This window comes from Pelodiscus sinensis, chromosome 8 (genome assembly GCF_049634645.1).
Source record: "Pelodiscus sinensis isolate JC-2024 chromosome 8, ASM4963464v1, whole genome shotgun sequence".
Taxonomy (NCBI): Eukaryota; Metazoa; Chordata; order Testudines; family Trionychidae; genus Pelodiscus; species Pelodiscus sinensis.
In genome coordinates this window covers 38,117,119-38,129,377 of record NC_134718.1, presented here as the reverse complement: position 1 = coordinate 38,129,377, position 12,259 = coordinate 38,117,119, and the positions used below count along the sequence as shown (strand labels likewise).

Sequence of the window (12,259 nt, the reverse complement as noted above, 5' to 3'; positions counted from 1 at the left end):
GTGGTTCTCAAAGTGACCAGTACACTTAGCGTGACAGTATTTGCCTTCCTTTAGTCTTTTTCTTGTATATCACTTCCCAACAACTGATAAACTAAACTCATGTATTTTCTTTTTTAAAAACAATGCATAAAGAATGCTGAGCTCTTTGCTAAACAAATAACATACCTATCCTTGAATTGAGGACTTTATAATCTAATTAAATAAATTATTCAATCTTGGCTGAAGTAGGATGAAAGAAGGCAAGAGATTGGTAATAAATTATGGGGTTGCTTTCATTATGAGGAATATCTTAGTAGCATTTCTATATTGAGTTATCTTAATCCATTCCATGGTATTTTATTAAATCTAGGTCCAGAGAAATCTAATTGAGAACAAGAGTAAAATTCTGGTATCCCGCAAGTAGTAGAAATATGAAAAATTCTCTTCCTTGTTCATTTTTACAGGCTTAAGGAAGCACTTTGGAGTTTGTAAAAGATTCAGATAATCATCCAGTCAGACTTATAAATAGTTATGTAACCACAGTCCCAAACTCATTCTTCCTCTAGCCCCAATTTAGATCTTATATACACAGCATTCACATATTCTTAGATTTAATGGAATTTGTAATATTGTTTTATATTTTATATATGATTTTACATTTACTAAATACCTATATGTATTTGCCAAACCAGATTTTTTATATGAAGCTTGAGAATATGGACTTGTGAGACAAAAAGAAGCAAGGAGCTTGTGAAGAATTGTTGTTGTTCAAATAGTTCAGGGCTAGCAAGCATTCAAATAAATGCTGTCATCTTAAGGATTGGAATGACTTTGAATGTACAAAATAATTTAGTACTGTCTATTCTGGTGAACTGCAGCTGTACAAAAGGCAGAGATTGCTTTGAAAATGTTAGTTCTGTAAGCTAGGAACTGCTTGTTCTCTGTGTGCTGTAGCTTAACCTAAAACAGGAGAGAGAAACCATATAAAAACTGAAGTTTTTGTTGTATTTTTGTTGTAACAATTAAAAAAAAACAAATGTAACTGTTGTTTATTCCCGCTAGGGGGCCTAGTTAAATTTCAGTGATCACTTATGGAAAATGGGACATAAAACTATAACCTTTTTGAAGATGCTGCTTAATAATGATACATTTTTATTTGCACAGTTATAGTATGTGGCATCACTAAGTATACAACAGAAAAAGTATGGCACCAAAAGCAATGTGCATTCAAAAAAATCTTGGCATATAATAAAAGGAATTCTGATTATTTAAGAGATCTGAACTCCAGACTGAGCTCAGCAGAGCCTGAACTATTTTCTCTGTAGTATACATGGAGTGACCCTTAGACTAGGCCTGGGCAAAATACAGATCCAGCCTGCAGAGGCAGTGGTGAACCCCAGGCAGGCTTCCCCTGCTTGCCCCACAGCCCCACACGCCACTTTGAAATGTGGCTGTGGGGCCCTTTCTCTTTTGAGTACAGAGGGGGAGGGGAAGTGGGAAGATTCAGACACCGCTCCTGCCCCCAGCATAATCCCATTGGCTGGTTTCTGGACAGACACTGTCCAATGGGAGCTGCCTGTTTGAATAACAGGCAGCCACAAAGCACAACCCTCATACTCACTCACTCAAGCACATGGCTGAGCAGGCAGAAACATTAAGCTCTGCAAGCCTTTAGCTCTGCAGGCAGGCAGTCAGGCAGGCTGATAAATCTCCTTGTGAGAACCTGCCTCTGGCATCCCTCCCTTCCCTAACCCTCTGCCCCACACGCCTGCCCTGCTAGTCCACGTGCACCCATACCTCCTCTCAGGTCTGGCACCCTATCTCCTGCCTGAGATCGCAATCCCCTCCTACCCTAGGTCACATCCCAAAACCTTGAACCCCAGTTCCCTGCCCTGTCACAACTGTTTCTTTCACCCAAATTCCCTCCCAGACTCCATTCTCCCACAGACCCCGCACCTCCTCCATTAATACCAGGGAAGAGTGCGGCCCATGACAACTTTTCAAAATCTTGAGAGTGGCCCCCCCTCCTTTGCCTTAGATTAAACTTGGGCCAACTGACAAAAAACAAACCAAACAAATCAGACAAACTTTCACGGTAGTATAGAAAGTTTAATGATATTTCAAAGTCCAGTTAATACCCTTTGATGAGCCTAGAATTACAAAATTGCTTCACAGTATTTAACCCAATTTATAATTTCCCTTGAATTTATGATTATTTATTTATTTTTTTCAAAACAGATGATTGCCTTTCCAATAAATGGATTGTGTGATTTTTATTATATTTCACAGTCTTATAACTCTATACAAATATTGTACTAAAAGTACAAAAATAAGTGCTTTATGCACATACTTTTTAATACTGTTCCTGTCTCTTTGCTTTGGCACCTGCTATAATTTACCTTATATAAATAGCTGGGGGTGGGGGGAAAGCAGTATCTAGTTATTTAACAAGTGAAAAGGAGAAATGTTTTTTACTACAGCAGCCTTTTTTGTTAATAGTAGATGTATGGATACATTCGTTCTTGGCAATTTTCACTAGTATATCATTGCTAAAAATTATTTAAAACAGATGTGTATAGGGGGAAAATTGAGTGAAAACACCAATAATAGTATTAATTATTTAAACCTCTAAGTACAATGGCTGGGCTTAAATGGTTTCCCGCAGTACTGTTATTCTCTGCAAGCAAATAGTTCTGTAGCAATTGTAGATGAGAATGCCATGTTTTTTATCACCTTAATGAGATGGTATATAAATAGAAATAAGCTCCAGCAATTACAGAAGTACTGAACTTTCACAAATGAGGCCAGATCTTGCACTCTATTCAGGCAAAACATCTATTGTCATTATTGGGAGTTTTGCCTCACCCAAAAAGAGCAGGACAGGGATCCATTTCATTTCAGTGACTCTTACATATGAATAAAACTGTTGATAATACAACAATGAGCTAAGTTAATATGACACTAGAGAGACTAAGGGGCACCATAGATTTGACATTAATATAATTTCCCTATTGTTTACTAAAAATCCTTAAAGGGATACTGCCAAGGTGGGTAAATCCCAAATGATCATTTGTCCCTTTATATATAAGTATTTGCTTATGCATGCTGTTTCCAGTTTTGGTTGTTTGTTCATTTTAAGTTTTAAAACATTTACTTTTGTAAGAAAAGCTATATATATAAATATAACTTATAGTCTGTTTCTGATTGCACTTTCCTTACATTTGAGTATTTTGCACTTAAATACCACTCTCTAACTGATGATATTAATGTGCTTTAGCAATTAATAAAAATAAGCAATTAATTAAAAAATAAGCAATAGCCCTTAATTAATTTAATCTATGAAGAAGGGGAAATTTCAGTTTTATAAAGCACATTTTACAGATAAAGTGAGCACAAAGGCATTAAGTGACTTGCAAAAAACAGGGGTCCTGATTCCAAGTGATAAACCCATCCTTCTTTCTACTACTTCACAAAGCCAATGGGCTTCATTCTCCTTTCATGCTGCCCAAAATCAAAGATAATACCACTGAACTCAGTGGCACTGAACAACCAACCCGAAAGCTGGAAACAGCATGCATAAGGAATCTTATGATGTCAAACCAGGTCATGGACGTGATGGGTGTTGAGAAAATAGGCCTGATTCTGCTCCCATTATAGTCAAGGACAAAGGATTTTAATGGCACTTTAACAGGTCCAATGTTAAAAACATAATTTGCTCTCAAGCCTCCAGTGGATAGAATAACGAACTAAAAATAAAAAGCAAAAAGTTTGAAAAATGACTACAAATATTCTGACAGTGTCCCTTTAAGTTGCCTATATAAATTCCATAGCATGTGTACATTTAAAAGAGCAATTAGGGTTTAGAAGAGTGATCCCTGTCTCTTTATAACAAAGTAGCAAAACACTGTATGAGTAGGTAGACTAATAGCATTAGAGACTATACAGCTTATACATTTGTTCCATTACTACTACAAGCAAGTCAACACAAATACAAGAAAAAAGTAAATACAAACATTTAACTGTTACTAGTCTAGAAAACATTATTCATATATCAATGTGCTTTGAAGAGCTTTATATATATTAAAAACTCTACTTAGAAAAGTAAAATAATTTTCACAGTGTCTTTGTTTTACATATACTGGTTTACAAATTTGTGGCCTGATCCATTTCTCATTGAAATCAAGGCAACACTCTCAACTACCCTGGGTGGAGTCAGGATCGGGTAATTTTTTAGCACTGAATGCCTCACATGTGATTAGTATGACAGAGCGTGGAAGGGGTGGAGGAAGTACTTGTTTTGCTCTTTGATGGAGAAAATGAATAGCTCAAATAGTGGCATTAAAAATGACTGGTGACGCCAATAAAAAATCAGATATTGTAAATCCTTCCTGTTAATAATCAAAGATGTTTGTGGATAATGTCGAGATATAAACTCAGATATTATAAACTTTCTTTCTCCCTGTATTAAAACTATTTGGGTCATGACTCATTTTTCTTGATTTCATAAGCAGAAAGTAACATTTACAGTTTACCTAATAAAGAAAAAACTAGAAATCCAGGACCATAGGTTAAACTTTCCACTCCAAAATATGAAAACTAGCACTGTCTCAGGAGGATCCTGTTAAAGTCAGTTATCAGAGCATCTTAGAAGGCAGTACTATAATAGCAAGTGTGTGTTATACAGTGTGTTTGCTGTTGTCAGCAGCTGCACAACTATATTGTGTCAGGTTTTTGGTTACTCACCCAAAGAACAATCTGCAGTGTGTTTTTGTGATGCTTTTCCTCTTTCATTTCAAGTACTACAAATGATTGATGTTAATGAGGTGAAATTTCAATCTTAGCTCAAGTTTTATTAATTAAAGATTGGCCCAAATTAAAACATCAGGCTATGTCTATACTAGGAAACTATTCTGAAATAACTAAATTCAACTTAATAACTCCCAATTTTACAAAATCGAAATAGCATCCCCCCACATGGGGAAGCCTTGGAATTCGTCCAAGGCAGGCTCCGTTAATGTGGATGTGCTACCTTGACTTAGAGCTCCAGAAGACACTGCCCAGTAATTAGTTTGAATTACTCTGAGAGTACTTATTTCAAAATAGCGGCACCAGAACATCCACACTAGAGGTATTTCAAAATAATTATTTCAAAATTAGCATTATTCCCTGAGAAAAGCAGGAGTACAAATGTTGAAATAAGTGACCCTTTATTTCAAAATAATGGGCTTGGTAGTGTGGATGCTCCACTTATAAATTAGACCAAAGGGGGGTTATTTCGAAATAATGCCCTAATGTAGACCAGGGCTCAGATATGAACACACTTGGGCTGCGTCTAGACTGGCATGATTTTGCTCAAATACTTTTAATGGAAAAGTTTTCCGTTAAAAGTATTTGTGCAAGAGAGTGTCTACACTGGCATGGATGCTTTTGTGCAAAAGACATCTTTTGTGCAAAAGCATCCGTACCAGTGTAGACGCTCTCTTGCGCAAGAAAGCTCCAACGGCCATTTTAGCCATCAGGCTTTCTTGTGCAAAAAATCAACTTGTCTGTCTACACTGGCCCTCCTGCGCAATAATACTTTTGCACAAAATCTTGCCAGTCTAGACGCAGCCTTGAATTTTGGAAAGGTTGGAGCCAGATCTTGTGCCTCTGGTACGTTTCTGTGTGATTTGTCTTGAACTGAAGAGCCCTACATTTTCTATAATGTTTACATATTTATAGTAGTAAAAAGATTAAGTCTCACATTCAGCAAGCTCTTTTGGATTTATCTTCTCAGAAATGTCACATCTTTCTGAGCACACAATATGATAACTAGCGTTGATTCACTAGGTAGAAAGTGAATCGAGTATCATAGGGGCACAGTGGGACACAAACTAGGCAGGGCTGTATGTGCTTTAGGCTCTACATCCCACAAAAAATCATGTGAAAGAGTAGAGTAAGGTTTTTGAGCCCCATAGGAATTGGAATGCAGTATCTTACTCCTGGAAGCTTTCCACATTTTTGGTGTGAGAAAAAGATGCATGCGATACTTGAGTCTTTTCACTAATAGGAGAGGAGGCAGGTTATTCATGGGCAGCTCAGAGGTGACTGATACGGCAATAAAAGGCCCATACTGTAAATCAAAGGGGAATTTTAATATCACCATAACTGTAGGGTGTAATGCCATTCTATAGCCAATGGACTTTGGCTCTTCAGGCTAATGGAGACTTTACATCATTTCAACAACTGATTTAAAAAAAACCCCTGAAAGGATTACCTACAATTGTTTTTGGGAGGTTCAGAAAATTACTATCATCTTGAAACCCTCAGAAGTTGTAATGAGGCTAAGCACTGCCCAAACTCTTACCATGCTTGTTAGAAGACTAGTAAATGCAGTGGGAAAACACGATTCAATTAATTAGTCAATTGCAAGGGCCAGCTATAAATTGCAACAGATGATATTACAGTTATTAAATTGATACTTCACTGGAGTTTTGCCAAAAGGCCATACGAAGATTCTATGTATTTGGTTTAAATTACAGTGTAACATGTAACTTTGATATGGCTTCAGCATCTTGCTAAACTTTGAACAAAGGCAGATTAATTCCATTAGTTCTCAAAGTTTCATTTTCTTACATTTATCTGGTTTTAAATTTTTGCTGGCATCATTGCTATGGTAGAGAACAATGCTCGCAGGTTCAATAAGCAATTAAGTGCCAATGTAAGAGGGTATAATTCCAAAAACTTGCTTATACTAGCAGTGAATTTGTCCCATCAAAATGTTTTGTGCCAGAAACACACTGATCTTCAGAGAGTTTTAGCTAACCTAATGATTAAATCTCATTTCTGAATTCTCATGGTCTGATTTAGCTGAAAATCAGCCACAATAAGCAATCCCTTTCTCAATTTTATCATTCGTAGTTACAGGAGGCTTTTCTAAATTATTTACTCTCTAGGTCAAAAGTACCATTGGATGGAAGTTGATAATACAACATTGTTTTGTTGAGATTGCCTCCTTCTATACAGACCTGAACACTGCAAGGTGATAGAGAAAACTCCAATGACTGAAACTTATCCGTTGCATTAAATATCAAATCAGCTCTGAAACACACATTGACAAGCACAACAAGCTTTTACTGTCAGTATAAACCCGGCCTTTGATATACTGGCCAGAGTTTTGAAAACATTTTAACTACCTAAATGAGTATTTAATGCCTCTAACCTAGTATTTATAAGGAAGATAGGCTTATATATGTTTTCCAAAGGAAATAAAGCTGTGTTCAGGATTTCTGGGCACCCAGTGTTGCCATAAATTTCACACAATGTTTGCTTGGCTTAGGTTACAGTAGGATTTTCTAGCACGATGGAATTGCACATGAGCCAACATAGGTTCATGAAAGCTAGCCATGATCAGAGCACATCTAATTCATTATGCTCAGGTGGGTGAGCAGGCAGAGGATCCACTTCCTGTTGGCTTATGTGAATGAGGTCCAAGGACAAAAGAAGCATCCCAGGACACAAAAAGGCCTTTCTCTCCATTCACATAGCTGAGAGGAAGAAAGAAAAACAGAGACTGAGACATAATGTAGCTAGTTTAGCCAGAGCCAGGCAGTTTGGTATTGGACTGGGTGGCAGCCAAGGCACACTGGTTTAGGAATAGCAGGGGGATTTGCTATGTGGAGGAAGTGAATTGTTTTGTACAAGTGGGTGAGAGGCCGTGTTTCTCAAGGGGAGGGACAGTTCATCTCACCAGCCATTCATATCTCAATAGAGGCTGAGGAGGAGCATTACTACTACTCAGCAGTCTGGAAAGAGGATTCTGTTTTTTCTAGCTCCTTTTTGCTCCTCTCCCATCTGTGCATAGCCCACTTGTGCACCTAACTCCCCCCTCTATACTTTTAAGTCTTGCTGTGTACCATAAATATGAGCATGATAACAGAGCTAAAGTCACTAACTACATAATTGGGAATATTTCTGTTTTCAGCATGGATTATTGTTTGTAAACACACACAGTAATATATACCTGAGAACCTTTTAAGAACTTTTTCCTGGGATAGAGGTCATTTGTTGTTGTTTTTTCCAGTATGATAATTTGATATTTTAAATTTTTTGGTATATATTCTATTGTATAACTATTAATCTAGAAGTATAAAACTACATCTAAATCTAAATTTGGACTCTAAATTAGTTTAAAATCATGAGGCCACAATAATTATTAGACTAAACTAGCCTTTTGCAGCACTCAATTAGAAGAAAATATTGATTTTAATTAAACAAAACACACCCTTCAAAATGTTCCATAACCATCACTACGAGTAGCCACTGCAAAGGCAGGGTAGGCTTCATATGTTGCATAAGGTGCTAAGTCTTGTCCCAGCGTCACTGTTTGTTTTAGTTGTGTAGCTGGTACAGTAGCAGCTGGATTAGCAATGGTGTATCCTGCAGTGAAAAACAGACACAAAAATGTATTTTAATGCAAATGTACCTGCAGAGCATAATATAGCTGATAACCACCTTTTTGTCTACATAAGCAAATAGAGGTTTCATTGTTGATGGTAGCTACATATTAGATTAAATATACTTACTTGTTCTGACATCAGTGTTCTAAGCTATTATCATAAATGATAATTTTCCTTTACTTTGCAGTTGTGTCAGACAGCAACAATTATGAAATAGGTAACTAGCTGAGTTTTCATGTTAAATTTGTGGACCATACCAGTTTCCAACTTTTTTCACTTGTAATTCACTGAATGATTTTTCCCAGGATTGTGCTATGTCTACATTAAAAAGGACAGTACTGTAGGCCACTAGGTTCTACTGAACATTTGGCATATAGAAAACAAGACAGAAATCTACAACATCAGGGTTTTCCTGATCAGGTTTCATGGTGAGGACAGCTATATAATTGGTGGAATTGCATATCACTATTCAGTCACATTTAAGCATTACTATAGTCTCCTCCTGTGTGTGTGTAAGGAACACCACATACAGAGGAGAAATGTTTCCAGCATGTAATCTTGGGAAGATAGTGGCGATTACACTGTATAGCATACCTCCCTAACACTTCAAGTGGCTCAAGTGGGATGGGCTTAAGTGGGCAGCCTCATGGAATGAGGATTTCAGGGAGAGGTTCAGATGCTGCTTCTGGACGTGAAATGGAGGCTACGGAGAGGAACTGTGTGTGGTTCCTAAGGGATGAGGTGTTCCAGAGCAGGAAGACTATTAGGAGGGCAGGACCAAATGTGAACAGTGCTGCAACCCTATGCCTAGGGCCAGGTGTTGCATAGCTAGACCAGGAGCAGCTGGATTAGCAATGGCATATCCTGCAGTGAAAACCAGAAATACCTGGAGCAGTGAGTCCAGCCTAGCCAGTCCCATAGAACAGTAGCTGCTTCAGCTAGGACAGATGTTTCAGGGGTCAGAGTGGGACAGTCTAACAAAAGCCAGGACTGCTGGAAGGTCAGGTACAGAGAATTTTCCATTTGAATGGTTTTTCAATGGAAAATTCAGTTTCCAAAAATTGAAATGTTTTGTGTAACTTATTTTTATTTTGGTGATATTTTTAATTCATGAAGAAACTGAAACAAAATCTTTCTTTTTGGGTTGGTTTGACCAGAATCACAATATTTGGGTTTGTTGAATTAACATGAAATCTTTTGTTTAGTGTTAAGTCAACATTAACCTGCATTTTTTATATCTCCCATGAGGCAGCACTGTTTCCCCTCTGACTAAAGCTGCTGTGCATCATGGAAAATGTAGGCTCACCATGCAGCCTGGCCAATGGAGAGGATCAGGCAACCAGAGCCACAAATCCCATCAAGCGATGCACTAATAGGGGAAATTATATTGAACTTGCTCAAAGTCAATTATTTTTGGCCAGTTGATCAAACAAAAGGAAATATTTCAATTTGTGAGTGTTGACATTTTTTGTTTTAGATCAAAATTACCAAAACCTTCATTTCTGAATTAAAACTCTTGTAATGTTTTATTTAATAAAAAAGTAGATTTTTCAGCTTTTTTATCTGATTGATGATAGAAAAATTGGGACAGAAATTCAATTTTTTGCTCAATTTTACTATATTGTTGTAGATTCATTATGTTAGTATCAATTCCCAGCCCATTCACTGTGAATACCATTGAATGTGATCACATAAATGAGAAGAAAAGCCCATATCCATGCCAGAAGAAGAGTTGATGCATGCAGATGGACTGAGAACTGCAGGGTTTCAACTATAATTGACTAACGTTCTTTGGCCATTAGCAATATTGCATGTGCATGAAGGCACACACATTATAGGTAAGGTTTGTCCACATATGACAATTTTCTTAATACTAAGTTAATGTGAATATAACAAAAAGTCAAATGTGTTACAGGCTGAAATGTTAATGCATGTGTATTTGTCAAGCTTCCAAGACAAATAAAAAAGGATGGGTGAAAGAAAGGGAGAGCTTATAATAAAGTTATAAGTGGGGACTGGACTCAACAAAAAGACCATTTGGCTTACATGCTGCGGAAGCCTTCACAAACCCAGACAAATTGATTTTTCTGTGGCTTTTGCGGACTTCTGTGGAAGGAAGCCGGATATATGTATATAAAATATTATTGAATCCATCCTCAAGATGCTGCAAAAAACTCAGTAGTATGATTAATGCATGCTTCATGTGCAGTTTGGCTCCAGGCATTCCCAGGATCTCAAAAGCACATTTACAGTGGTGAATAGTGTACATGCAGTGTATATAAATTGGATTTGTGTTTCTGCCTGACATTTTTCATAATTTCCCTATCCATTTTCACTAGTTATTAAAGCTAGTTTTGGCAACTGGCCCCCAAACTGGACCAAAGAAACCTAAAACTTTTGAACTTTGGGTAAAGTTTGGATCAGGACCTAAATGTAGTTGTTGACCTCATTTCTCTAATGGGTTCAGTTGAAACTGTAGCTCCAAACACTTCCAACTTTGAGGACATTCTACTGCAGACTCAGGTCCAAACTTCACAGCTCACGTCATCTCCAATACTTACTTAAACAAGTTTTCTCCTGGACAAGTAGGGGAGAGGATTGGGGGTCTGGATATGTAGATCGACAGAATGTGTATTTCCAATCAGTGATTTTGAGTCTGAACACAACTGCAATCCTGCCATATGTAATTAAGATGATAACAAAAATATAACTTCGGAAGAGCATTGCAGTACAGACCTCCACATACCTGGAAAAGCAGGGGCTGTAGCATGAGCCTCTGCTCCCTCTGTGGGAATGCCCAAGGTCTGAAGGGTATATTCAGCAGCATATGTCTTGGCTTCATCAACATAAGCACTAAGCTTAGGAGGTGTGAAGGGATGTCTATGAACCAGACACAAAATATTACCTTTTTTTACATTCTTAAGGATCCAATACAAACTCCCCACAGGCCAGAACATGCCAACACCAAGTGGCACCATACTCTGCTAGAACATCAGATGCAAAACCTGTAGCCATATCTTTACTGGTTCGATGATCAAACCTCCCACAACATACCTTTGTAGCCATGAGTCCTACACATGCTATGTGATGTACCTCATCCACTGAACTAAATGACCTGGAAACAGCTATGTGGGTAAAACCAGACAAGCACGACAGTCTCCAATGAATTCAAATGAGACAAGTCAAAAACACTGTTTGGCTTGTGCAAAGGGGGCAACAGACTTGCCACTGGATAGAATTTCTGTTTATTGCATTTGCATTTTTAAAATCTTAGGAAATTACCCAGCAAATATTGAAGTTGCAAAGTCAAGCACTAGATAATTGGGAAATGCCAGAATTAAGGTTGCTGTGCAACTTTAATTTGTTTCCCTTAAGCATATGCTTTGATACAGCCTTTTATTAACTGATCAAATACTGTTTTTCCAAAGGACTCCTGCCCCATTCAGTAGATAGGGGCTGTATCTAGACTGGCAAGTTTTTCTGCAAAATCAGCTGCTTTTGCGGAAAAAGTTGCCAGCTGTCTACACTGGCCGCTTGAGTTTCCGCAAGAACACTGACGATCTCATGTAAGAAATCAGTGCTTCTTGAGGAAATACTATGCTGCTCCCGTTCAGGCAAAAGTCCTTTTGTGCAAAAGCTTTTGTGCAAAAGGGCCAGTGTAAACAGCTCAGATTTGTTTTGTGCAAAAAAGCCTTGATCGCGAAAATGGTGATCGAGGCTTTTTTGCGCAAAAGAGGGTCTAGATTGGCATGGACGCTTTTCTGCAAAAAGTGCTTTTGTGGAAAAGCATCCGTGCCAATCTAGACGCTCTTTTCCACAAATGCTTTTAACGGAAAACTTTT

General features: G+C 37.7%; 1 protein-coding gene across 7 annotated transcripts in view; it reads right to left on the bottom strand.

Annotated features, from left to right (window-relative positions):
* Window positions 1–2,067: 2,067 nt before the first annotated feature.
* A1CF (APOBEC1 complementation factor) overlaps window positions 2,068–12,259 on the bottom strand; it is a 61,044-nt gene continuing 50,852 nt past the window's right edge. For 6 of the 7 annotated variants that reach the window (XM_006121474.4, XM_006121476.4, XM_014572724.3 and 3 more), the window contains 2 exons: window positions 11,164–11,297; window positions 2,068–8,397 (listed from right to left, as the gene is read on the bottom strand). In XM_006121474.4, the coding sequence (XP_006121536.2) occupies window positions 8,246–8,397; window positions 11,164–11,297 (286 nt within the window). In that variant the 3' untranslated portion in view covers window positions 2,068–8,245. Of the gene's footprint in view, window positions 8,398–11,153; window positions 11,298–12,259 lie in introns of all 7 variants that reach the window. The other variant, XM_006121477.4, reaches the window with a different exon arrangement.